Source organism: the organism of the source record quoted next, unplaced genomic scaffold (genome assembly GCF_019419815.1).
Source record: "Pyrus x bretschneideri cultivar Hongxiangsu unplaced genomic scaffold, Pyrus_bretschneideri_v1 Contig27, whole genome shotgun sequence".
Classification (NCBI taxonomy): domain Eukaryota; kingdom Viridiplantae; phylum Streptophyta; class Magnoliopsida; order Rosales; family Rosaceae; genus Pyrus; species Pyrus x bretschneideri.
In genome coordinates, this window is record NW_025999579.1 from 4,447,016 (window position 1) to 4,474,361 (window position 27,346).

General features: G+C 38.4%; 5 protein-coding genes across 10 annotated transcripts; all 5 read right to left on the reverse strand.

Annotated features, from left to right (window-relative positions):
• Positions 1-1,436: 1,436 nt before the first annotated feature.
• Positions 1,437-5,171, reverse strand: LOC103952991. 2 transcript variants are annotated; one of them, XM_048587822.1, is made up of 5 exons: positions 4,758-5,171; positions 3,923-3,989; positions 3,240-3,641; positions 2,358-2,701; positions 1,437-2,053 (listed from the first exon to the last, which is right to left on the reverse strand). In XM_048587822.1, exons 1-5 carry the CDS (start codon positions 4,836-4,838, stop codon positions 1,838-1,840), a joined length of 1,110 nt encoding a protein of 369 aa, XP_048443779.1. In that variant the 5' UTR covers positions 4,839-5,171; the 3' UTR covers positions 1,437-1,837. The 2 variants fall into 2 exon arrangements, with proteins under 2 accessions (XP_048443779.1, XP_009362978.2); XM_009364703.3 differs by having other exon boundaries at positions 3,240-3,638; positions 4,758-5,166.
• Positions 5,172-5,724: 553 nt separating this feature from the next.
• Positions 5,725-8,420, reverse strand: LOC125478933. Of its 3 annotated transcripts, none has more exons than XM_048587825.1 (5): positions 8,251-8,420; positions 7,683-7,749; positions 7,333-7,466; positions 6,661-7,099; positions 5,725-6,496 (listed from the first exon to the last, which is right to left on the reverse strand). In XM_048587825.1, the coding sequence occupies exons 4-5, from the start codon at positions 7,086-7,088 to the stop codon at positions 6,082-6,084; spliced, it is 843 nt and encodes a 280-aa protein (XP_048443782.1). In that variant the 5' UTR covers positions 7,089-7,099; positions 7,333-7,466; positions 7,683-7,749; positions 8,251-8,420; the 3' UTR covers positions 5,725-6,081. The 3 variants fall into 3 exon arrangements, with proteins under 3 accessions (XP_048443782.1, XP_048443781.1, XP_048443780.1); XM_048587824.1 differs by having other exon boundaries at positions 6,661-7,104; positions 8,255-8,419; XM_048587823.1 differs by having other exon boundaries at positions 6,661-7,104; positions 8,251-8,418.
• A 1,006-nt stretch (positions 8,421-9,426) lies between these two features.
• Positions 9,427-19,140, reverse strand: LOC103952977 (protein MODIFIER OF SNC1 1-like). 2 transcript variants are annotated; one of them, XR_007259658.1, is made up of 11 exons: positions 18,952-19,140; positions 17,966-18,042; positions 17,697-17,771; positions 17,561-17,605; positions 17,043-17,406; positions 14,699-14,801; positions 14,135-14,209; positions 12,697-14,005; positions 12,343-12,613; positions 9,650-12,272; positions 9,427-9,569 (listed from the first exon to the last, which is right to left on the reverse strand). XR_007259658.1 is itself a non-coding variant. In XM_048587607.1 (10 exons), the coding sequence occupies exons 2-10, from the start codon at positions 17,995-17,997 to the stop codon at positions 9,750-9,752; spliced, it is 4,797 nt and encodes a 1,598-aa protein (XP_048443564.1). In that variant the 5' UTR covers positions 17,998-18,042; positions 18,952-19,140; the 3' UTR covers positions 9,427-9,749. The 2 variants fall into 2 exon arrangements, 1 of the variants encoding a protein (XP_048443564.1); XM_048587607.1 differs by having other exon boundaries at positions 9,427-12,272.
• A 764-nt stretch (positions 19,141-19,904) lies between these two features.
• On the reverse strand, positions 19,905-23,623 carry LOC103952988 (motile sperm domain-containing protein 2). 2 transcript variants are annotated; one of them, XM_048587609.1, is made up of 6 exons: positions 23,172-23,623; positions 22,502-22,660; positions 22,171-22,317; positions 21,831-21,983; positions 21,500-21,622; positions 19,905-20,155 (listed from the first exon to the last, which is right to left on the reverse strand). In XM_048587609.1, the coding sequence occupies exons 1-6, from the start codon at positions 23,304-23,306 to the stop codon at positions 20,078-20,080; spliced, it is 795 nt and encodes a 264-aa protein (XP_048443566.1). In that variant the 5' UTR covers positions 23,307-23,623; the 3' UTR covers positions 19,905-20,077. The 2 variants fall into 2 exon arrangements, with proteins under 2 accessions (XP_048443566.1, XP_048443567.1); XM_048587610.1 differs by having other exon boundaries at positions 22,502-22,654; positions 23,172-23,619.
• Positions 23,624-24,799: 1,176 nt separating this feature from the next.
• LOC103952987 (plant UBX domain-containing protein 10-like) lies at positions 24,800-27,273 on the reverse strand. The gene is made up of 3 exons (XM_048587608.1): positions 26,080-27,273; positions 25,547-25,720; positions 24,800-25,323 (listed from the first exon to the last, which is right to left on the reverse strand). Exons 1-3 carry the CDS (start codon positions 26,638-26,640, stop codon positions 24,928-24,930), a joined length of 1,131 nt encoding a protein of 376 aa, XP_048443565.1. The 5' UTR covers positions 26,641-27,273; the 3' UTR covers positions 24,800-24,927.
• Positions 27,274-27,346: the final 73 nt, after the last annotated feature.

Consider the following 27,346-nt stretch of genomic DNA (forward strand, 5'->3'; position numbering starts at 1 on the left):
TCCTTTCAATTATTTGGACAAGAAAATTTGAAGTAGCAATTATTTTCTAGAGTGGATATAATTACCTAATAGACTACATAAAGGTTAAAAGTGAACCAAGCATTTGCACATGCAACAAGTTGGTACTAGGTCACCAACATTTTCATGGCTGCAAATCTACTTGCTAAAGATATGCTCACATATGAACTTGAATTTAGAGAGTCCTTCAATAAGGTTTACTTTGAATTATATTTCAATTTATCTAAATCACTCTAAATCACTGAGAAGGATTTAGGAAGACTTAGAAAGAGACTTTAAGAGAAAATATAGAGTACTTGGAGTTAACGGAAAACATGGCATAAAATCAAACGCAGTAACATTTTAGTATTCATATAACCGACCCCACTTAATGAAATAAAGTTTGGGTGTTACTTTTTTTATAACCATTTGTTGTCTTGAACAACAATGTTCGTTTAATTTTAACTCCAACTAAATGTCTTAGTGGTTTCATAATATATATATATATATATATATAGTATTATATTTTCCTTTATATATTATATATTTATTCGGTGTGTTAAACACCTAATATATATTCTTTTGTAGTTTTCTTTCTGACTGCATATTATACATTCTATCAACTTATTATTTTAATACAAGAAATAAGAGGAAAAAAAATGTTAACTCCACCAAACCAGAAGACAATTAAGTTTAAATTATATATCATATCACTCAAATAATTAAGCAATACAGACAAAAGAGAAGTTACATCATTAAAGTCATTTCAAAGCAATATTTATTAATTATATCAACACCAAGCAAACAATTTTAATTATTTCTAAAATAATAAAAAAAAATCCTCCAAATAGTGTACTATTTTTACTTTTTAATAAATATATTAATTAAAAATTAACTCATTAATAATTAATCCCGGATTATAATTTTTGATGACATACAATACTCTCAAGAACATGGACTTTTTAGCTTTGAGAAATGAGAAGTCAAGTACCAATATCCTTCTAAACCTTTTGTTTTTCAGTTTATATATTTCCCTTGGATCTTTCGGGGCATGTTGACTTTACTTTGCTTTTTTTTCTATAAAATTTATTTTTCTTAGTTTAGTTGGGTGGCCAACTCTATTTGTAATTTTGTACGGGCTCTTGCTGGACCACCGAAAGTATATCAGGGAAGAGACTGATTTAATTCTCTAAAGAATAAAAAATTCACTTGTAGGGTACTCACGAAATTCCATCATGTTTCGAGATATCCTAGACTCTAGGATTTGTGGCCGTTATATTCTTAGTTGAGACTTGTGATAAGTAAGACTCCTGAGCAGTTGAGGAGTGTTAAGGTCAATATGGGGCCCACCCCCGATCGACGGTTATAAATCGCTTAGGCGTTCGTGGGTGAGCGGTTGACCGTAGCAAAGTCCTTCCTTTGTTAGGATAAGTGTATAGTTGGCTAAACTTTGATGGGGTTTCATAAAGAAATCAGATAAGCTTGCAACTGAGTTCTCTGTTAAATTGTAAACAACTAGATTTAATGAAACAAAAATAATCTTATGCGCAATGAAAATGTCGTAAACCGAATCATATGGAAATAGCAGCACAAAATTCTCATCAACTTTGCTCTCTCTTGCATTTTAAGAATCTCATTTACAAAATCCTGCAACTACCTTCTAACTTTGCTTGAGACCAGTCAAAACTTCAATGGCCGCTTGCTGTCAAACTCCCGCCGGAGCAGAACTAAACCACGGACAAAAGGAAATTGGACCCAACCGAGATTCATTTAATTTTCTCAAACGAAGCTCGATGGCATTGTTGCTGAGTTGCATGATCCGTACATGATATCGCGGGCTTTAAGGTGGATTAGTAGTGGTGGAAGAGAAAAACCTCATAAGGAAACTTGAGAGAGACCAAATGCAGATAACTCCAAGGCATTGAAGGACATTCAACAGTGTACCCAAGGAACTGTTTATTGCCAAGTTGTGCGGTGTCGTCTCAGCGCCTCTGACTGTAAAGGACAGAGCAGTCACCAGTTGCGCTGCTCTATTCAGTTGATGCAATCTATAGACCTGCCAATCATAATGGAAATAAAAATTTTTGCTTCGTAGACCAGCATGTGTACACAACATACAGGAGGACATTCTTATCATTTTATCGTTTTCCAAGTTGAATTGAACTGAGATTATGAAATCACAAAGAGTTTAATGACGGAGATTGATGGATGCATATCTAATTAGACAGGCTTGAATTTAAGAACTATCATCCGGTAGTAATCCAACAACCTACTAGACAACAAGAGAAACAAGATATTTCATACAATCAAATTCAATTTTTTATGCAATACCCATAATGAAAGGGAAAGTATTGGCTTACTTGAAAGATGACCGGGATAACAGGCCATGAAGGTGACTTCTTATATCTTGCATACTGCTCAAATGCAAATTGCACCATTATACCAACCAGATATGGAGCAAGAGTAGCAGAAGCTGCAGGGCCAGTCCATGGCCAGACATAACCCATAGTCACCATAGGAATTATAAGACTGAGTACCAAGGAAGCAACAGATGAGATTCGCTGCCCTAATTGAGGGGCTGGGGTTCTGTTACTGGGGACACCCAATTCTGGTTTAGCTGTCCTCCTTGAACGGTCAATCAGAAGAAGAAATACCGCAACACCACTGTAGAAGAGAGCTTCCGTGAAGAACAAGATGAGAAAATCTGAGAAGAAACATATTATGGTTTAGACGGGAGAAAAAGGTTTACTTTCTAAGCAGCGCTCTAGTCGTCTATTTCTATCATATTCATGTTAAAATTTTCCAACCCATGTCACGAGTTGCCCAAAATCACTTCCAGTCATTAACCCTTTCCTCTGTCTTCACTCTTCATTAGAAGCCCTTAAAGTTTCCTAGGATCATTCCTTCACCAACAACTATCTAGAGTCCCTAACCCTCATCCATTTGAGTGGGCTGCAGTAACTTTCATCCTAGTATAATCACCCTGGTAGAGTCACTCCAACACCCCAAGATAGTCTTACTCGAAATAAAAATAATGCAAGTTGTAGTGTATAGAAAGTGATACACAGAAAGGTGTATACAGATATATGTAAGGAGACAAAATCTCAAGCTGGCGAGACAAATTTTCTGTGCCTATCCTATCTACTGCAATCATAGTTTTAGTTAAAAACAAGTGATGACAAATACCGGACTATAATAAACATAAAATCACGAGTCCACAACATATAGATATGCATCCTCACCTGTCAACAAAGAATCCTCAAATATAGTAGATAGTATTTTGCGCAGATAGAGCGAGGGGAAAATGAAAGAAGCTAGGAGAACAGCTGGACCGATGAACCATAAGAGGCTGTTTTGGTTCCTTGCTGGATTATTTGTAGAAACTTCTTCTTCCCTTTTATATGGACGGTTATAAAATGAGATTAAACCCGGTTTTCCACCAGCACCATCAAAATGGATATATGAACTGTTTGAAGGAAATATATCTTCAGAATTAAGAAGGTGATTTTCTTGCTCCATAGCATCTGTTTTTATCTCACTATATTGTGACTGATCTTCAGCAACAGCAAAGAGAACACTGTGACTGTTTGGGATCCTTTTGCTTGACTGCCCTACTCGATGTCTGAATATGCATGAATTACCTGCTTACAGTGGCAGAAGAAATAGACCAAACATATTTAGAGCAATACAAAACAATCTCGCACTTTTTAAAGAAATGGCATTACAGTTCATAAACCATTTGGTAAAAAGGTTAATAATGGTCATATTAGAAAAAAGTAGCTTCAATCAAATGAAATCCATAGGTTCCCTTCTACAATTATACTGTGCTCAGTAGCTCGGGGAAAAAACAAATCTTATGCTGGCTATATTGCACATAAGAAAATTTGAAGACTTCAGTAATTATGCAACAAATATGAAAAGCTACCTTTAGCATATCTCAGCTGTTGAGCATCATGTTGTTGGCTGCAGTACGGTACATGCAATAAGCTCAACTGCACATCAAAGGAATCAATTTATAAGCTGAAAAATCGATAAAGTTCTTCTAAAAGGTGGCAGTCATTTGACATTATCAGACCAGACTAATACGAGACAATTAGAAGTGGATTTAAAAAATCCTAAGAGAAATGACTCCAATTAGAAGTGAATTCGAGCATAATTTACTTCAGCATAGCAAAATGACTCCAATTAGTCAATAACGGTAAAATCCACCATGTAAGGTGCATTCAAATGTGTTAATGTGTATCATCCCAAGAAGCTTAAGCTCAGTAGTAGTAGCGTAAGTACCAAATACACACACACACACCTAGTTCATGTACAAAACATTAGAGGCTATGAAGTAAACATAATACCCCAAAGTAATACCTCTAACTTCTCACAAAGCCATGTCTAATCCGTAAGATTTCAAATACTAACAACACCAATGCTACTAAAATCTCTCCCAAGCTAGATTCTTTAACATCATAACACCCTCTTTTGTACATCAAGGAGCTTAAACAATATCCCACTTTTATTTTCTATTTGTAGAATCAATTTCACCTACCAATTCCACACCTTTTGACCCAAAAACAAACAACAATTCCCCACCTTTTGACCAAAAAACAAACACCAATTCCAAACCTTTTAGGCTTTTAGCTACCAGAAACAAACCCAGCATACATTCTCACAAGTTCACATGCAAACATCAAAACAAAAACAAAATAACAAAAATTTGGGGGATATCAAGACTTTTTTCTCAGTAACCAAACAGCCCTATAACGCACCTGGGAACCCCTTCTGGTTTGGCAATGGGAAGCAGGAGAAGTTGCCAGGCAAGAAAACGAAGAACCACATTTAAGCGCCATATCTGTGAAGCAATAACAAGAGGCCGAGCCTGTCAGAGACTCAACCGCTGCATGCAGCGGGATTCTAACGCAAACCCATTTGATTCGAGGAATATATGAGGGCACCCATATAGAAAATTTTCCGGGAAAATGAAGGAAAGGGTGAGAAAGTGGAGGAATCCGGAGAAACTGAGGAGTAGTTTTGGAGTTATTGCGGAAGATAGCGGCCTTCGGCTTTCGTTTGTTGTGTGTAATTCGGTGGGGGCGAAGCGGGCGCCTAGTTTGGACAAAATCCTTCTCTCACGTTATATTTATGCGGATTTTGTTTTGTTTCATTTCCTTCTCTTTATTTCTCACGAGATTTTCTTTCTTATTTGTTTATCTTTTTCTTTTTCTTCCCCTCGTTGAAGCATGTATAAAACTATTTCTGAAAAAACGCAAAGTTATAATTAAAATGTTTCAGGTTGCGTTCGGCAAAAAAATTAATAATATTTATTCAGAAAACACATGATTTTTTATTAAAGATTTTATCTTGTCCATAATAAAATCACTTCTGAAAAAAGTGCTTATAAGTGTTTCTACACAAGATATCCCAAGAGAAACCTTTATTTATGTTCTTGCAGTCTCTTTAAGTCAAATTTCCAAGCCTAATATGGTATTGAATTTTTTTTTTTTTTTTTTTTTTTTTGTTTTGTTTAAGTGTGACAGTCACATAATATGATTGATTCTCATCCGAGTATCAATCCCGACCATACTTTTATCTCTTCCAACAACGGAGTTGTAGGACTGGATCCGGCCCTAACCCTAATCGATTTTCCAAGGAAGAAGAGGAAGAGAGGATAGGGGGAAGAATGCAGAAGATTTAAAGTGAGATGCATGATGGTTCTCAGACTAGCTGCCATAGCACTGAAAGAAAAGAACAAGTTCGATAACATCCAAACCCCAGAAAGCAAGTGACTTGCTACAGAAGTTGAAAATACTTTCTCAATTTGGAATTTCAAGAAAAAACATTCGTGGCAGCTGAATACAGTACAGAAACAAAATAATTGGGATCTCATCCAAAAATTAAGAATGCTGCCTCGAAAAAAATTACAGAAACCGGACAAATCCGCTTGTCATGATCCTCGGCTAGCTAGACATCAAGAACCCCGATCTAAAATGGGGTCGGCTGGCTCCTCGAAAGAAACTCAAACTTCTAAACCATCATCAGGAGCAACTCCGGATTTCAGCCATTGCTCCCACAGAAGACATTCCTCAGGTGCATCTAAATGAGATTAGCCCTCTTTAGGAATCTGATTGTTCTGCAGTAATAAGGCCATATTGATTCCACGAAATCAAGGTATCTCTCGATTATCAACCCTTGCAGTGCTTTCAGCTTTCTTCTGGATAATTTCTTGTAGTCTAAGTTCTTAATGTTCAGTAAAGGTTGCCAGAAACGAGTCCGTATTTCCTCTTTAAGCTTCCCACGTGCAATGTATGTATAGGCCACCATGTAGTAAGTGGGTAAATTCTTGATTATTTTAACAGTCTGCTTGAAGCTGAAAACATAGAGTGCACACAACCACTGAAGCATCTTGATGTAGAGTGCTACAATGAGGGGTCCTAAAACCCACAAAGGCGTCAACTCCTTTGAAACTTCGGCCCCATGAATCATATTAACTGCCAGGTACATGGGGATGCTGCATATTAAGTGACCAATTAAAATGATGTTATAAGATAAAAGCAAATAAATCCAAGACGTCTCATGTTAACCGCATAAAACCAGAAGTTCATTTAAATAGAATAATCGCAGACTTGAAAAAACAGACAGCAGATGGAGAGATAGAGCACAAATTATACTTACAATATAAGTAAGGGTATCTTTACTGTAGCATTTAGACCCAGAAAATTGCACCAGACCGTCCATAGAATCCCATCATTTTCCTTGTTTTGAATCTCATGCTTAGTTTCTGATGTCTCCATTGGAGGCGGTTCTTCCCCCAAAAGCCCATCTTCTACTTCACTTGGTGATTGTGTTCGAAGCATTCTCAACCATTTCTTAAATAAATTATGAATGACGGGGGAAGATGCATTTCTCTCATCTGCTTCAGAGGCATAAGAAAGAGGAATATCATTTGCCTGAGGAGATCCCGTGATAGTATCCTCATTCTCTTTTAGTTTGACCGAATTCTTGGGAAGCTTTGATCCATTTGTTCTACCTCCAGATTTATCATTCTGAGCACTGCCCTTGAAGGCTGAAACTTTGAAAGGTTTAACTTTTGGTCCCCGCATGAGAGAAGCCCCTACACTGTGAAACAAGTTCTCTGAATTTAAATGGACATGATAAAAAATGTGTATTTGGTCTGGATGTGGGTGTGCGCGTCCATTCCCTCATTGTGCATATGTGCTCCCACAAGTGCAAGTAGAAGAATTTCAATGCAAAGTGACAACCACACGGTTCAGCTAGTAGGAGATCTAAAGAAAATTAAATAGAACAAAGAACAAGATAACAAACTTATACAGGAAAAACTGCCACCTTAAACAAAGGTTGCGCTTTAGCATAAAGCACTTCTCTGTCCTCCCGACCATTTGATGTGTTGTTACACACTGCTTCAACTTCATCCCTTTGCTCCATGACAAAGGCCTAGAGGGATAAGTCACATAAGAACCCTGAAATGCAACAGTAAAAAAAGAAACATGAGCATAAAAAGAGAAAGCTAGTAACAGAAAACCAAAATCCCAAATTCAAGAACTTGGCGGGGTAAACTGAAAACAAGTAATCATAAAACATGTGAAGGGACATAACCTCAACATGGATCATCTCTCTCATACGTTAAACGGATACAATGTAATACGCAACTCAGGGTACTCTTAATATCAAATTACCTGCATTTGATGGGTAACCAAAGCCATCGTCTTCACCTCAACGACCAAATCATTTACTCAGCAGGGCCTAATTTCATTAACAACCACACATAAGCACTAACTCTTGCAGCAAGCAAACCAGAAGGAACAATTCAACACCAACAAAAAACAATTCAAAAACTTATCACAAACAGTCAACAATCAAAACCAAGAACACCAATTCATCTCAAGCTAGCGTACTGCACGAAGATTCGGACAAAAGAAACACAAACATTCAAAGGAATCCAGAAACAAAATTGAGCAACAGCTTGAAAACTCTTTGCCCTCAAAATTCTCAGCAACCCAACAAACAAATGATTCCCAAACCTACTAAACCACCCAAAGAAAGCAAAAAGAAGCTCAATTTTCACCAAAACAACGAAAAGTTCACAACTTTATACTTCGTTTCCTTCCCATTTCCTCCATTTACAAAGAACCAAACAACCCAATAACCCCAAGCTCAGAAATCAAACCCTAACTAAACAAAAACAATTAAATTGCAAGAATTGAAATTCAGAACGGAAGAATTGACGAATAAATTCATACTAACCTACCATGAACCTCCCTCCCCTGACAAAAATTGTTGAAATTTGGGAAAAATAGCAAAGAGTACTGCTTTTATCTTTGTCCCGCTCTCCGAATTGAAATTTGCTAAAAATAGAGAGTGGATAGAAGAAAGAGATAGACAGAAGAAAAAGGGGAAGAAGGTCTTGGACTCTTTGTGGTGAAATTTAGGGGTTTTATATGGATTTTTAATTTATTTATTTTTCAATTTATTTTTTAACAGCGGAATGTGGAGGATAATGAAGCACACCGGAGGAGGGTAAGGTGAAACTGAAGCCGGAGGGGGAGGGAAGCAGATGAAAATCTAATAGGACTTTGGACCGGGTCGCTTTGTTTGGACTTGGGCCGTTTCGTTTAGCTTCTTTGAGCGGAGGATACTAATCTCTTACCATACGCTCGAGCCTGGGACAATTTGTTATATTTTATTATTTATTTGTCATTTTTATTTATATTTTAGTTTGAATTTTTAAAAAATTAAGTTGTTTTATTTTAAAATCTATCTATTCTATTAAGAGAACCCAACTTTTTACCATTTTTTTCTAATTTTTCTCACTTTTGATACACAATACTTAGATAAGGAGGACAAAATAGTAATTTTGTATATTTTGAGAAAATGACAATCATATTCCCATTTTTTCTATTTTACCCTCACTTTTGATATATAATATTTACATAAAGGGAGCAAAATGGTAATTATGTAATATTAAAAAAAATATGCCCTTATTAAGATATCTCATCATCGTTGTCTCATACACTTTTTAAAAATTTTAAAAACTAATCACACTCTTTAATAAAAAAATAAAAAATAAAATGAAATTGTTCACACACAAAGCGTGTGCTCATCTTCTAGTCCTAATTAATGGGTACTTTTGGAATATAGGAAGGTTCACATTTTGCATTTTGATAAAATGAGAATATCATGTTTGATCAAATACGACCGTTAAATGATGAATGTATTAAGTAAATGTATATACCGATGTTGGAGTCCGGTCTCAAAAGTTTGTAGAGCGGTAAACGTTGTTAAACCCTAAACACCTTTCAACTTTTATCAATATGGAGGTCCCATTTTAGACAAAAAGAACCGATTGACCATTGCATTGCAGCAGCAAAAGACAACATACTCGTCGAGGAGTCGCTCTAAAAGGGCCAGAACAAGCAGAAAAATGTAAAAGCGTTCCATAGGAAACAAGGGGTGACCAAGTCACAATGTTTCATATCCGATTCAATTGAAACATGAACAAAAAAATTAAGAAATACAACACGTTCGACTATCTCCAACCGCCACCGTCTACTTTGCCGTAAGCCCTGCTCGGTGGACAGAAGCCGTCAGTTGTCTACGTAACATGTATGAACACAGTTGTAAATTTGACCAATTAAAGGAATACCTGAGAATGCTATCGGTCAGTGCTAACGATGCTTGAGTGGTAAAGAGTGGGTTTCACTCGATGAAAACCTTATCTTCAGCATCTTTAATCCTTCTAGCTACTACTCAATATCTTCATCTACTCGGACTGCGCCACTTTGCCGTCCATGGAAGTTACCCCCACCACGTCGTGGATGGCTCTGACCGCTTTCCTTGACTCTTCCACCTGTATTGTAAGAACCATCTCGTGGTTCCTCGGAATAGTTAAATTTGTTATTGTTGTTGTATGGCCCAACTGGCTGGTACTCAAAATGCGAACTGTGCCTCTGTCTCTCCCGGTTTGCAGGGGGTTTGTGCTGCCTACTATCATGCCCCGAGTAATTCCAATCCCCACGAGACTCTTGACCTCTCCCAAAACGGTTGTTTTGGTTTCCATTCTTGCGGAACCCTGTGTCAAAATGCTGCTCTTGTCTAGCATCCATACTAACAGGAGCTGTTTCAACAGGGGTAACATGACCCTGGTTCGGAGACCGGGGGAGTCCCCTGAATGAGGCTTTCCTCTCTCTCTTATTATGTCCTTCCCCTGCATTGTTTCTCTCGGATGTCACCTGATCATGTTGACGCTGGGCCACATATTCAGTATTATCCTTGTTAGGTGTTGCTGGACGTGGCACCCCACCTCGGGGACTGGTCTCCTTTTTGAAAGTCCGACCAACTTCCACAACAATGTTTTGACCACCATTGGCCCTATTTCCTTCTTGACTATTGCCTGAAAGTGCCTGAGATTTGGGTTGCCAATGAGGCGCTGCACGTTCCCCAACAGCTCGATTCTCTTTGGAAGCGGCAGCTAAGTCTGTTTGACCCGTTTCAGAGGCTGAAAATTGATTGTTATTTTTGTAGGTATCCCCCACTCTGCTATTTTTCTTATCAACCAGATCATGATTATTTCCCATGGTTTTGTGTCCCTTGAATGGATGCTGTTTTCCTCTTCTGGTAATTCCCTGGCCTTTTGCAGAAACAGAGACTGGTGCAACAGCAACAGGCTCTTCGGGCATGTTCCATCCGTCAGAATCATTCCAATCATAACTCTTTGGTTGCTCTCTCTCTGAGACAACATCAGGCTTCTGGGGTTGGTGATGCAGGACTGAATTTTTATCACTCTGACCAACATTTGAAGTATATGACGGTCCATCTTCCGAGCCATGCATGATAGTTGATTCTGTTGACCCCCGTTGCTTCCATGATCCATGTGCTTCTACGGGCTTACTCTCTCTGCTACTCCCACGCTTCAACTCTATGGCAATCCCCACTTTTCCAATAGTTAGAGTAATAGGTTGAGAACTGTCAGCAACTTGAGGACCAGAATCTGATCTCTCAATGGTCTCATTTATTGCAGTTAGATTGTTTACAGAGGCCACTTGCCGTTGTGTGCTTCCTTGATTCGCCATCTCTTTAGCTACAGGTTTTGGAACATACCTCTCCATTTCTGCCCTCTTATTTTTTGAATTATTTTGCACTTTACGTTCGGGTTTTACAGCACTAACTACCTCAACTTCATTTTTGGGGATTGCTTCATCAGGTACATCAGCCTTGTTCTGTGACCGCACAGGTGCCCAGACAACAGCATCAGTGCTGTGAAACTTTTCTGAATGCTTAATAGCTTGTGAATTCCTTGACGCCCTGCGAGGATGCTGAGGTTTCCACTGGCTATTTCCTATACCTTGAGATTCTTCATTAGATAGAGACAAATGTTGCTCAGAAGACTGGTATGCATCTCTAAGAACGGTCTGGGACTGAACTGAGGCAGGATCGAACTCCAACTCAGATACCTTTGGCATTCCACTTTCAACATTGGCATTTGCAATATTTGTTTCTTTTGAGGTAGATGATGTCAGAGCAGCAGCTGTCGATGTACTCTCTGTTTTGTGCTTATTCTTGCCAATTCTGTTGTTTTTCTTTCTCAGATGAGAAGATGACTCAAGTATGGCACTGGGATTAGCAGTCAGGCTTGACCCACTGCTCGAGGCTGTTTCATTTGGTACAACTCCAAGCGATGTGGGAACATTAACCATGGGCTCTGTCTGACAATTTGTTGCATCAGCTGTGCTGGTGGAAGTAAACTTTCCAGTAGGCTTCTTTTCTAACTGATTGTTATGCCTTTGTTTAGTGGCCTGCTTCACCCTAGTGGTATTGCTTTCATGAGCCTGGGGAGCATTGTTGTGATGAACGACATTAGCAACAATAACCTCCTTCGGCTTGGGTACAGATTCATCATGCATCAGAACAGGTTCCTTGCAGACACTCTTTAGCGTATCTGAAGGGAGCTCACTTGATGGAACAGTTGACTTTTCAGCTTTTCCAGTGTTACCCTCGCTAATCAGTGAAGAACCATCCAGATTAAATCCTAAAGCTGATTTCCTGCCACCAATTAGTGGTTCACCCGAGGTTTGAGACACTTCTTGCTTAATCTGGATGGCACCACTTGCGTGACTTTCAATCTTCTGATCTGAACTCTCCACCTGAGTACGTCTATTCAACTCTTCCAATTTTGCACGAGCCTTGGCCATCTGCCTTCTTGTCCGTTCCTCCTCTTCCTCCTGTAACTGTTTGGTACGTTGCTTGGCTAATTCCCTCATCTTAGCACGCTGGTAAGAAGAGATGTTAGCTGCAAAGTTCTGACACAAAATCTAACAAGAATATGAATAAAATGTATACCTGTGCCTCAGAATCATTTGGATCAACCACTGGTGTGGCAGATTCCCCCTCACGTCTGCCTTGTGGATAAGACCCTGACTTTTCAGTTGCTTCCGTTGAAACAAGGTGGTCATGCACATGAACATTAGAAGGCATTTCCAAATGTGCAGTTGATACCACAGTTGTCGGTTCAACCAAGGATTTCTTTGACCACCCTTCACCTTCTTGATTATTGAACCTTCCTCTACCATGATGATCTGATCTACCACCATGCATGGCATGATTGGGTCGCCTGTACATCAGAAAATCAGCACGTTCCAGTAATTTCGAATAACATGTACATTCTCAGAGAAAACTAAAAAGTTGCCAAGAAACCTGGAGATGGAAATTGCGCTGCCCACTTCATGAGAAGGATTTACGCTCTCAGGGACACGAGATCTTTCCAGATTTACACTACCACCACTAACAGGTTCATTAACTGAAATGTTAGCTTTAGCATTGACTTCGAATCTGTTCTTCTGCTCCTCTCTACTGGACACAGATGATGTATCACTTCGTCCATCAGAAACGCGTGCCTTTGCATTTAATCCCTCTATTTTCTGAATCAGACTGGAGTCTTTCGCAGCAGCCTGGAGCGGTTGTGCAACTTCTGGCATGCCAGAGGCTTCAGTTCCTGATTTCTTCACTGAAATGACATCAACTGTGTTTATTTGTTCCAAACTTTCAGTAGACTTCACTTTCTTAGGAACAGAAGAGGCTCCTTGGTTGTCAAACTTCCTTGAAGCAGCTTCTTCACTGACAATTTTCCTTTGATCCCTCACTCCCTCCTTTCTGTGGTCGGATCTCCAATCATTCTCTGCTGCCAAAGTTCTTGGTTCGTCCTCCCTCACAAGAGATGATGCATCAGTTGAAAGTCTTGTGACAGTACCCTCATTCCTTTGCTCCTCATTTCTTCTATCCCAACCATCATGCTGCTTCAAAAGAACTTTGTAAGGTCCGCAAGAATCAGGTGGATGGCCAGGTTCTAATTGCTCGGACATCACCTTTGGGTTGGGAGGACCATACCCACTGGGTCTGCCATGAGAATTGGCAGGCCCATGAGCGCTTTGGCTAGGGTAGTTATTATAAACAGGGGGACCAGCTGTCATTCCCACAAATGGAACATCTCTTTCATTTGGATTGCGGTAACCCATTGGAGAATTGTAGTAGCCCTCAAAGGCCACTGCACCAGGGTAAAAGCCAGGTCTAATTGGCATAACAGGGCGAATATATGTATCCTGCATCTGAGGTCTGTACATATCTCCATTTTTAGGATGGTGTCCTCTTGGTCCTGCTCCAGGTGGAGGAACGGATTGCTGATTGCCAAGAGCAGCAGGTGGAATCTGTGGAGGTCCTGGAGGATAATATGGAAATGGTTCCATTGGAAAGCCCCCAGGAGGGACCAGAGCTCCATAGGGAGCTCCAGGAGGTCCTCTGTACCAAACACCACCTTGTGGATTATTTACTGGACCACCATGCCATCCATCATAGTGTTGGGGAGGAACATTAGCACTAGGGTAAGGGTGGGAATTTCCCTGCCACTTATCCATACCATGTCTACCTCCATCTTCACTGTACGAGGGATTTTCTCTTTTCCATGAATTAGTGGTTCCACTCTTCACATTTGCATTTTCAGAAACCTCGCCTAAATATGGAAACCAAACACATACTTATATACATGAGCGAATGAGAAACCATGGACATTAACCAATAAAAGGATCAATATTGAAACATTCTAATAAAACACATTAGAATTAAGAGCATGTGCACAAACCAACTACAGAAGTCCCGGTCGTCTCTTTTGCCGCTCTACCAATAGAAGAGCCTGGACGACTGTAAGAACTGTGATCTGTCATAATGATTGATCAAAAACATTCAGTAAACCGAAATGGAACATCAAGTTCACTACAACATACTTGTACTCATTAATGATATCATATCCTGTAAAACAGTTGCTTGAGGGAAACACAAACTTGAGCTCAAGAAAATATGCGTAGTCATTTTTTTCTATTTTGGCAATAAGGAAAATGTATTTAAACACTTGAATAACAAAAATTGGCAGCTATTCCAGACATGCTAGAAAAAACAATAAAATAACAAAAATTGAAGCTAGGTGTAAAGTTTTGCAAAAATATTTTGTAAACATGAGATGGCATTTTACACATCACTGCCACATCAATTAATGAAAATCTGATGGCACTGCCAAAAACAGTGAGATGAGGTAATGCAATGTGTGGCATGCCGCATGCCAACTTAACTATCATGTGAAATTTGAAAAAATCTTTGCACACAGTGTCTTCAACTTTTAAATTATATAAGTGAAATATAGGCATAAGACCTTGCTGCTCGGCACTCTTTCCAGGATTATCTTTTTCTGAACCAAGTGTTGGAAAATCTCCAGAAGTAAGTGAAAACCCATCATTCTTCGATGACATCACTCCCTGCACGTATAACAGTGGATAATAAAGATAGATTTCAGATTAGGGCTGCAAGTTAGAATGGTGCTTCCGATTCTGACAGTAAATTTCCAAATCCGAACCGAAAATTCCGAAGGCAAGTGTATTTACCCATTTTTACCTCCCACACACCCTTGTTAATTTTTGGCCATTGATCTTCTTCAATTCATTCAATCAACAGCCGAAAATTGAGAGGGGTATGTGAGAAGAAGTACAAATGGGTGTGTGGATAGCACTACCCAATTCTGAATTCGAATATTTTCCGAAAAATTGGAACGGAAATTGGAATGCAATTAGAGATTCTGAATTTTTCCTAAGTGTTCCAATCTTATTTCGATAAAAAAAAAAAAAAAATCAAATTTTTTATAGTATTTACTCAAATATAAATTTTGTAATGGGACTTTTGTATTTTATTGTTAGTTTTGGATAAATTTTGTTCATTGTTTTTATATTAAACACACACGCATTAAATGCAAACTAGTAGATCACAATATTAATTGAATTTATACATAAGCATATACCAAATAACAATAAATTGCATGTACGAAAAAGTTAAGAGAATATTAAAAACATATAAAAATATATAAATTTCCAATTATGTTCCGAAATTTCTAAAGATTATTCCGATTCCGATATTTCCGAATATGCTAAAAATTCTGAATTTGAAAATTGTCATTTGATCCGATCACAAAATTTTGGAACGGAAATTGGAATGTTTCCAATCTGATCCTTCCGAAAAAACACCCCTACTTCAGAAGTTCAGATAAATAGCAGACACCCCTGCAAGAGAATAAAAATAGCAGGGGCAGTGTTCAACCACCTTGGACTCCCCTAGGAATGAATTGGGTGACGCATAAGGGGCAAAACCTCAATCCTAACCCTATTTTACCTTAATTCAACTCCCCTAACAATTAAAATTATTTTCCCTTACGATGTTGCTCACTAAAAGCGAACTTAAAAAATGTCAACCTGCACTTCTTTTTTAGTCAATTTTTCCCCTGCGCCTAGTTTCATTAGCCAGAGTGGATGAAAGAAACACTCACCATATATAAATTTTTCACATAACAAGTTAATAACAACCCATATATTCTTTAAAGGGTGCAAAGCTTCCAATAAAATAGTAATAATTGGCAATAATACATATAGAATGTAGCTATTTAGTCCTGAAATATTTAACCGCAAAATAAATCCTGAAGTACTTCTCAAAATGACCATATTTTTCCAACGTGTAAGAGCTTTTGTGGAAACAGCATAAAGAGGTGGGATAGTACCCGCAAATAGCTCACAAAGTCAGATTGGATTGTGTGTGATCTGGACGAAAAGCCAGTATCATGCTTAAGACTTAAGATTTAAGACATGTTGTCCAACAAGCCTAACGGAATTCGATGAAGGGACCAAGTTGACATAAATTGGAAAATACAAGTTAACATGGTTTAACTAAGACTAGAAAGACCATACTAGCACAAACTGGAAACTACATGGTTAACATGATTAAAACTGAATCTAGAGCCAGGGTGAAATTTTCAGTAAACTGGGACCTTGGCATTTGTATACTGTTAAGAATGAGCATGTTATATGATGAAAATTCAATCCACATAATCAAACATAAGGCTAGATCAAGGATTGCAACATTAACATTATCGAAGCAATATATGGTAGTAAATTCTGGTTTGGGGGATTACCAGGATGATCATTAAATTTATTTCCATACAAAGGGTTGCCAAAATATATAAACATTCATTATGGAAGATGAAAGGGGTGAGAACAAAAGATACCAATCAGCATATTGCCGACATATGGATTTTCCAATGCTTTATAGCATATAGGACACTTTCTGGGCTTTTTTATCAAAAACCCCACCACCCAAGATAACACCTTATCTGATGAAGACCATAGCCAAAACATCCAAGACTCACCTACCATCTATCTAGCTAGCAAAAACACGCCTAAAGGCTAAAAAGAATACGATCTTCATCAAATCAGATGTTAGGTGAGTCTTGTATGTTTTAGCTATGGTCTTCCTATTTTTCTGACATCTCATTGTTTTATCAGCATTTCTATTGTTGAATTTTCTACTGAGATCAACATTATAAAGGTTTCCAACTGAACCATCTAAATTGGAATGAGAGGTTTCCAGGGTGATCACTCTCTGGTCGGAAGCTTTATCAACCAAGTAATTGTTGGTAATACATATTCAAACACAAAGTTATGAGTGAAGGACCATACCAATTTTTCTGCCGTCCCAGGAGCACTCCATGCCACTGGATGGTCAGAGTGTTCAGCAAATCTTGACAACTGTGAACTACCAGGTCTTGTGTCTGCACTGCGAGGACGCAATGAGGTCAGTGTTGTCTGATTTGATGTCAAGGCCCCAGAAGCCGAAGATGGCCTAGAGTTTGAACCCCATGCATTAGAAGAAGGTTCATGCCCTTTGTCGCTACCAGCAGTTGATGGTCGAGTACCACTTCCAGATGAAAAGTGGCCACTGAGATAGCTTGGTGAAGTGCCACCATCAGCTTTTGGGGACAAAGATGATGAACCCCATGCATTTGATGCAGAAGATGATCTACTGCCCCAACTGGGGGTACCCCTACAATAGTTCAAATCAAGAAAGACCTAGGTGATGAACTAGTACACTAGTAGCAATGAAATATCATACACCGACTCCAACAGAAATTGAATTGGAAAGAGCAAGAGCAAGAGCGAGAGAGAGAGAGAGAGAGAGAGATATATATATAACTCACTTGGGAACGATTTCCACACTTGGGTCCACACCATGATTTTCTAACCTTGAACAGCCAAGACAGGTAAAGAATTTTAGCTAAAAGAAAATGGAGCAAAATAAACTGACTTAAGGACAGTTTAGCAGGAAGAATATACCTCTGACTGGGTAAGTTTATAGGTTTTGGAACTTTCCCTAAAACAGTCATTCCACTTCTTCTGGAGGAACCAATCCTGCAACAGTAATGACAGAATTAAAAAACCACCTAAGGATGTTGATATCTATGTGCTTGTCTGTCTCCGTATGTAAATCATTTTTTCCTCGAAAGTCCCAATGGCTTTTCTTTAAATCAACTAATATCAGACGAAAAATTAAACCAACAATTTCCAATTGCTGAAACATTGTGAATGTTGCCAGATTTTCATACCTCCGGTCCCCAAACAACATACTTGATGTCATGTTTCAATAGTTGCCACAAGATCATTCAAGCCAATTTTTCAAAGCCTGGAAAAATAGGAGACAATTGAAGATTCCATCAGCATGACATTGTAGTCATTGAACCAGGTAAACAAATAAAGCATAGTTTTAGTAGGGTTAGCGAATGGCATAATAAGCCACAAAGAACCCAATTTACATATCTTCTATGAAGGTTTTCTAGTTCATGTTACATGCTTACTGGAAACATTTTTTTATTTGCATAACGAAACTCCTGATTTAGGATTACGACCAAAAAGTACAACATGGCTACTTCAGGTGCATGTGTTTGCTCCAACAAAGCAAAAAGACGCAAACTTCATCATTCGTAAGTAAAGCTCAGCGGTACGATCAATGCTAGGCCACAAAATTTGTTACTCTCTTATCTTGACCCTTTTTACAATAAAGCACGACTAGAGTTTGAGCATTTTATATAGCTTCGACCGCTAAACTAAACCTATCAAGTTCTCCATTCCAAAAGACGTACTGCACTGTTAAAGTGAGACCAAGTTAACAACAAAAAATCCCTGATTTCGAAAACCTTTGTAGTAAACAATGGGACAATACTATAATAAGAATCTATACAACCATGAATATCCGAAAAATCCTTCAATACCCAATGAAACAAATGATAAGCATATACCTGTAAAGATTCATTAACAAATAACTATATACAAACATATATATACACATATAACAACAAAGCACTGAATCCCACCAGACGAATGCATTCGCTTAGTTGGGCAATGAAGCATGTGAAACAATAAGAACATCCCAGAACAGATTAAGCGTGCAAATTACAGTTTTCAACAGCAAATTCTAGTTTATTTCATCCTCCTTCACTCTTTTTACATAAATTCTATTTCTTTTATTTTCTCGGGAAACAAACAGGCTAAATTAGCATAAAATTGTCGAGAAAATTAAAAAATAATGACTTGCCTGGTAAAAGAATAGGTTTTAGGGGGTTCCCGGAAACCCTAGCAAAGTTGATATGGGTTTTGGGAGAGAAACGATCGAAACGCAGCGTATAAGGGTTTGGGGAGATCGCGAGGAAGGTTCGGAGAAACAGAGATCCCTGTGAGTTGGAAGAGAGAATATGAGTGTGATTGGTTTCAGATCAGAGGAAGGCTAAAGGGCGAAGAAGAGAGAGAGAGGAGAAAAGGAGAGAGAGAGGAGAAGAGGAGAGAGAAAGGGCGGAAGAGAGAGGAGTTCGAGGGTGTACGAGTCGTAATCCGATGTTGTAAATACACAGGTCCCGCAAAATTACCGTGTTTTGGAAATGTTTTAAAAATGATCGAAAATACTTTTTGTAAAAATGTTTTTAAAATTAATTTTTAGTAAAATTAAACTAAATTCTGAAAGCATTTCTAAACGAAAACATGCAACATATATTTTGTGTTTTTTTCTAAAAAAACATTAGAAGTATTTTTGGAATAGAAAATAAATTTCACCAAAAATAATTTTAATCATTTTAAAAGTACTTCTAAATGAGCTTTTAAATTCGAATTTAGGGGTTCTAAGAAATTTTTGGATTTGTGTTTTTTAACCTTTAATTTAATTTTTTTGTTGAAAAAAGGGCAAAGTTGTATTTTTGTTTGAGATCATATATGGGAGGGGTAAGAATGTCATTCTAAGTTTATGGTAGTGAGATTTAGGTGTAAGATCATAGGACTAATGGGGGGTTAAGAATGTCCTTATCCAAATTGCTTTCGTTTCAGGAAATTGAATGGAGGGTCAGTATCATGGGAATAATGCTTTCACAAATAGAGTAAGAAAGTTAGGTGACTTTTTTTGCTTTTTCTTTCAATATAAGCAAAAGTAAGGGTGAAATCGAACTCAAAATCTTTACTGCAAATATATTCATAACCATTTGAGTTACGCTCAGGTTGAGGGAACTCAAAACAAATAATATCCATAGCCAAAGGCACGACGCTTTTGCTAAATACCGAAACTCAAAAGCACGACACTTCTTGTCGAGTGAAATTTGTTATATTGAAAGCCATATATTTTTGTACAAAAAAAATGAACTATAGTGCATCAAGTCAAAACTTGAGAGTAACATTTCTCAGTCTCTAAATTTAGCAGGCACCGTCACTTCTGTAAAATACTCCTTTCTGACGGTCTCCACGGAGCAAAACCTCACCTTCAAAAGACAAATACTTCAAATGAGATGAAGGTGGACAAATAACAATAGCTTGCAAGAAAAAAAACACCAAAGATAGCCCAAAAAGCTTTAAGCATGAAGGTTGGGACTGCAGAAAGTTTACGGTAGGGAGGCTCCATCAGATTTACAATAGACACCTAATCACTTTCGTAACTTAAGAACTCCAGAAAGTTTACGGTTGGAAGACTGCAGAAAGTTTACGGTAGGGAGGCTGTCACATCCCGGCCCGGGGGGGCGGATCACTTCCTGGATCCGCTCCACCACCGTAGCACGATATTGTCCGTTTGGGCTTACCATTCCCTCACGGTTTTGTTTTTGGGAATTCACGAGCAACTTCCCAGTGGGTCACCCATCATAGGATTGCTCTAGCCCCCTTCTCGCTTAACTTCGGAGTTCCCGTGGAATCCGAAACCAGTGAGCTCCCAAAAGGCCTCGTGCTAGGTAGAGATGGGAATATACATTTAAGGATCACTCCCCTGGGCGATGTGAGATGTCACAATCCACCCCCCTTAGGGGCCCGACGTCCTCGTCGGCACACCACGGCCAGGGTTAGGCTCTGATACCAAATTGTCACATCCCGGCCTGGGGGGCGGATCACTTTCCGGGCCCGCTCCACCACCGTAGCACGATATTGTCCGCTTTGGGCTTACCATTCCCTCATGGTTTTGTTTTTGGGAACTCACGAGCAACTTCCCAGTGGGTCACCCATCATGAGATTGCTCTAGCCCCCTTCTCGCTTAACTTCGGAGTTCCCGTGGAACCCGAAGCCAGTGAGCTCCCAAAAGGCCTCGTGCTAGGTAGAGATGGGAATATACATTTAAGGATCACTCCCCTGGGCGATGTGGGATGTCACAGAGGCTTCATCAGATTTACAGTAGACACCTAATCACTTTCGTAACTTAAGAACACTAGAAAGTTTACGGTAGGAAGACTGCAGAAAGTTTACGGTAGGGAGGCTGCATTGAAGAAAAAATTTAAGAACTCTAGTAGAAAACTTCCAATAGTTTGCCTAAGGTCACGGAGTAAGGATGTTTGAGGCTAAGCATGCTTCTGGTTTGTAATGCTACGTCGGTTTTTTACTTATTCTCCTTTTTGTTTTTCTCTTACGCAAATAGGTGGAGAAGTTTCTTAAAGCAAAAATTTTAAGAACTCTGTCGTGTATCCTCCTCCTCCTAACAAGATATGCACATACTAAAGGTATCAAATTCAAATGTCGTTCGAGTACAGAACACAGTATGAAATTTCCTTTTGAACAGATGTAGATTTTTTTTTTTTTTTTGAACAATATGGTATGTAATATTCATCTTTGATTGCAATACATACCAGCGAAGAATAAGATTTTAACAACGGTTTGGCGAGCTGCCAAATTGGCTTGAATATAAATGGAGCTTCCACGAAGAGGACTTGGCCCAATCGCTTTGGATAATAGTAGTAGAAAACATCAAACTGCAAGAGAGAAGGAATCAACTTACAATGGCCATCATATAATCGTCTTGACAGTTAATATCTAACTAATCAAGAAAATATGATTAGCAGGCCAAAGAACTTCTTCAATTATGATGTATGACAAGCAGAAGCAGCAACAAGAAAAAACGCTAATTCCTTTATAGTAATTAATCAAGGTAACAATCGGCAGGTAGCTCGTAAAGCTTACCAAAAATGTTATGAAATCTAAATCTGCATTTTCTCTACCGAACCCTCGTAGATCAAAGATTCCTAGTATTTCTTTGCTCCCTTCTGGAAGGGCACTCAACGCCTTCTCAATCAAAAACACGCAGAGCTTCTCATTCTCAGCAGGATCATGCACCTGTGGAACTTTTTGTACAGTTACCAATGTACCATACAAAACTTGATCTAAGCCAAAGGTAGCAAAAAATTGATCACAATTCGAAACGGTGTAACACTATTTTGTTGATTAAATTGGTATGTTACACCTCAAGAATATTAAGATTATATGGTATGGAGTCGGACATGGCAAAAAGAATAAAACTTACAGCAGGAAGATGCTTAGAAACATCCACTATGAGAACGGGTCTGCCGTTAACATCAAAAAAGTCGTGTACATAAGCTTTTCCAGTTTTGGCTATACCCTTCACCGAATCTTGAGACAATTCTGACACTCTGAATTCTCGACGCCATTTCTATCACAGGATTAGGGAAATACCGAAAAAGGAACTGTAATCGTAATTACATTAACCCTTTCCGGCTTTAAAGGCGGAAAGAATCTGAAAGGAAAGAAATTTCCAACGTAAAATGTAAGAGACTAAACATGTTCAAGCAACAACTAACGCAAATTATGCAATTGATCAAGCTCGTGAAGGATACGATTGCTTTATTCAATCTTTCGACAGCATCTTTGACTGAAAACTTGCGGTCCTTGAGAAACCATAGGATCATATCTTCATCATCTCTTCCATTTTTCCCTACAGGAAGACTCTGATAATCTTTCTCAAGCTTCTCCTTCACTTCCAAAACCAGCTGCAACTTCGTAAAGCACACAAGATAAGAACAACCACGAATTTTTTTATCAGCAATTCAGAATACAAAGTAAGAAAAACCAAACCAACAAGACTGAGAAACATCAAAATTCAAACTTGCATATCCAAACAGATTGCAGAGACCAAGGTACAATGTAAGCAACCCAATTTGAGGAAGATTAAGAAACATAAAAAATTAAATCTTTATGCTCCTCAACATGTGAATTTAAAAACTCAAACTTCAAAATTCAAACTTGTACATCTAGGAATCATAATTCACAATTTTCTCAGTCACTTTCCACATTTTCCGAGTATCCAAACAGATGCAAAGTTAGTGTTACTGGTAGGTGTACAAAAATCCAATCTTTCTTCTCCACAAAATGTGAACTAAATATACAAACTTCAAAACTCAGCTGGCATATCTAACAACCATAGTTTACAACTTTCTCAGTCACATTCTCACATTTTCTCAGAAACCAAACAGAATCCGAGTCAGTGGGAATTGCAGGTGGACTTACCTTGTGTGATTCATTGGGGTCTAAGCGGCAGCTCCGAACTGAGAAGCTGCGAATTCGGGACGATTTAATTTGATGGGAACAATTGGAGAGCACAGAAAGATGACGCAGAGGATTACAGATACTTCGGAGCTCCATTTCTCCGATTAGTGGTCCGAAACCGCTGAATCCGATCGCGGTTTCGGTAAGAGGACGATGAGGCCGCTGTCTTAAGCAGCTCACGGTGGCGCCAATTGATATATTAAAGAGAGACAACGACCTTGGGGATAATATACGAATTGTGAGAAATGTACAATGTCGGTTCTGCCCTTCTAAACAACAGATCCTACCCACTTGCTCCAATTGATATTTTCTTGAAAGATCGGAAAAAACAAGATTGAATTTTGATTTGGTGAATAAGAAGATTTATTTTACAAAGGATGTCAATTTTGGTTCAATAGTTAACAATATAACGAGGCCTTGTTTAGCAGCTCGAGCTGTATTGATTATTTTTGTCGGATAGGATAAATAGTCACTGGATAATACTAACTAAATTAATTGGACGTTTGATACAGTATCGGACTAATAACCATATTATTCATACTGTATCGAATATGAATTCAATGTAATTATCTAAAAACCCAAATACTTTTCAAATCCTAAACTTCAAAATAAAAAGCAAATTAAAGATTGCCCAGATGAAAATTTTCCTAATTTCCAAATTCTATCATCATTCTCAACCAAGATTCCAAAATAAACCCAGATCATATCAGAAGCAGCAAAATTATCCAATTCAAATTCAATGGGGAGAATCCAATTCAAATTCTCAACCAAGATTCCAAAATAAACCCAGAACAGATCAGAAAAACCCAATTCGAATTCAACTGTTGTGAATGAGAATGAAACTCTCTTTGTACGGTGCTTGGCGCGATGAGGAGAGCAACGATGGCGAAAGAAGGCGATGAGGAGAATGGTGACAACGAGATCAACGACAACGAGATAAGGCAATGGGAAGAATGACGACAACTATAGGAGAACAACGACAATGAGAGGGATGACGGTGAGAACGACGATGGCAAGAGGAGGTGTCGTGGAGAACGAAGTGCGAGAGAGAGGAAGGGGAGTCAGACTAATAACCCATTCCTTTTAGAAGGGTTTATTAAGAAGGTGTATACCCGACTAAATAAGCAGACTAGTTAAATTAATTCGGTGACTATTTAATACAAGAGGACATAAAACGACCGTGTTTGTATTATTAGTCTTATCCGATCCCTTATATGACCTGCCAAACGAGGCTTGAGTTTAAACAAAAAAAAAAAGTTAACAGTATTAATGGTGAAGTACGGATAACTACCTAATTTAGGAATGATTTCAAATTAACCTTAATTATTTAAAACATCCTAAATAACTACGTAACTTTTTAATATTGGACATCTAGTAGGTCATAAATGTTAAATACTAAAGCTGTTTTTTCACTAATCGTCATCTTTTGGAGCTCTAAATCACTAAATTGACTCTCATTCGCCTGTTGAAACCTAAATTTGCTTTAGCTAAAAGTGCTCGATTTGAGGATTCAAAGCTCCATAGATGACTTAAGTGCAAAATTTTCTTCAATATTTGTCCACGTCATTTAACATTAGTGATCTAACATATGTCTAATTTTCAAAACATTAAATAATTCTGTAGAATGTTTTAAACAGTTGGGGCCAATTTGAAATTGCTAGCTCAGAACAATCTGCCTAAGTTTTTTATACAATTAATTACTTAACGTAATTTGATGTCACACAAGTTCAAGAAATAGGCTTGCTCTAGGATGCAGGCCAGCATCCTTGAGTGTGATCCCCATTTGATCAACTCCATACACTTTTCTTGGGAAGCTTGACACCAATCTGTAGTTTCCTCCTATACCAGGAACACCCAATGAATCTATGTATCTGTAAACCGCCTGCAGTTTGTCTGTGCACAAGAAGCATTGCTCTCGTCTTTCGCCATTTGGAAATCTGATCAGTATCCGGGCAGCCTGAGGATCTTGAGGATCAATAGAAGCCTCTCTAGTTTTTCCATGCTGTTTTTGGGCAGAATGGTTTTGAAGCCTCTCATGATTTGCTTTGTTTGGGGCTTCTGCTGGTTTTTGAGGTCGAACAGGTGGAGGTACATTCTTTAGTCTCTCCTTTTCCTGCAAGTAGGCAAGAGTATGAGTTTCTCTCGACCTTCTAATTGGTTTTGAGCTCCATTAAATTTTAAAACGTGTCAATTTTTCTTATGTCGTAAAATGTATCACATTTTTCTATTAGTTTCCCCGCTTGAACGAAGGATCAAGTCGAAAATAAAAGTAAGGCCTTAAGTTCAGGGGTGTCGCTAAAAAATTTCCTTTATTACAAAACGAAGTGTAAACAAACCTTGTCTATTTGTATAGCTGCAAGATATGCTGCATCTTGTTCTTCCCTCAGACGGCGGTCTGCTATTATTTTTTCTGCATTCTTGGCCTTCAAACTGCGAAACGCCAGCCCTTGTTCCTCTAGCGTCCGCTGCAGAATCCCCACCAGCTCGGTTGGGGAAATTGGCCCTTCCATCTAAACATGGACAAAGAAATAACGAATAAGAGAATAAAGAAAGTTGAAGATAGTACCCTTATCGTTAGGATTGGAAGCTGAAACTGTTGTTGTTACTGAAGAGACTCACCTACAAAGGGAGTGCCACTGTGGCGGTATCTCAAGTCAATCATGCACTATATATGATATGTTTTAACTTTATTCACATGACAGTAAGTGATTGGCTTGGAATACTAACACAATAACATCTCAAGAGAAGTTTTGTTAATACAATCATTGATGGATGAAATTTTTGGCATTCAACAATAAATTTAGAACTAATAGATGATTCATTTATGAAGGTGCTAATTAAAATCCTTCAAGTTTAGGTTTCAGTTAACCTGCTGCATCACTGCTATGTTATCACCAGCAACAGGAGCTATAACAGCACAGAATGGAAAGCAAGCCGGGCGAAGAGTTGCACTCATTTGTAGACCTTCATCTCTATCTGCAATTGCTCCCCAGGAAACAAAGTTAGCATCAAGAAACTGCACCACCGCCTCTGAAGACAGCGTCTCCTTACAGAAAGAAGGTGTGAAAGGGTGTTCCGGTGAGTGGAGATACAAGAACAAGAACTTGTGCTCATCCTCAGCAATCTTTAGGGCTTCCATAAACCGGCATGCGTAAAAGAATGGATGCATGGCGCCATACTGCTGCTCGAAGCTAGTTAGAAAAGAGACCGATACTTCTGGAAGGATTAGAGGCTCTTCTCGATAATGCATTGGAAAGTTTGATGGTAGGGTTTGAGTTCTTCTTCCTGATCCTATTCCTATAAGGTGTCTGCCGTGCCCCATTGCTCTCGAAAATCCTCCCATAAGGCTTCTCGGAAGGCTTACCATCCGGCGAACGATCCCATTGCAAGATGCCTCTGCAGCTGATCTTATGCCTTCCCTCATTGCCATCAACAATCGAAAGTTTCTTTTTGTAATAAGATCAATTGAGATATAGGGTTAATTTCTTTTACGCGAAAAACAGTTAATTACAACGAGAAGCCTCTAGGGAAGCCATTACGAACATGAGAGCGGAGCGAATTAAGATATACGGTTGTTCAAAGCAGTACAAACAATCAATCAGTTTCATTGTTGCTTTATTAGATTAAAGTTTAATTGTGGAGATAAAAAGAGAATTATGGGAGAATGTGAAGATGCTTCTTCTTTTTAGCGTCTAGAAACATGAAAGGAGAGGATTGTGCTTTGCTTGTGAAACAATCCACCGTTGAATGAGGAAGAAATTCATGAGCATCTAGGTTGAAACAGATTGAACCATCATTTTCGATCGATCCATCACTTTTCGATCAATCAATAATTCATATGCACTTTGCACATATGCATATTTCCTTCCTTTTTTTTTTTTCCTGAGAGAAACATATTTCCTTCCTTAATACCACTTACAATGACTATACAAATTGATCAGTCTTCAGAATATGTTCTTCCATAATGTGAAATGAAGGGCCGGAATTTCGGAACAAAGATAAAAGTTGGGAGTGACTAATCTTATGTGCAGCGACAAGCTTTTAGATGTAGAGGTAAAAGTTCTTAATCACTTAAGCTTCAAATATGCCAATGAACAAAGATAAAAGTTAAAGTGAATATTACGTGTAACAATTTG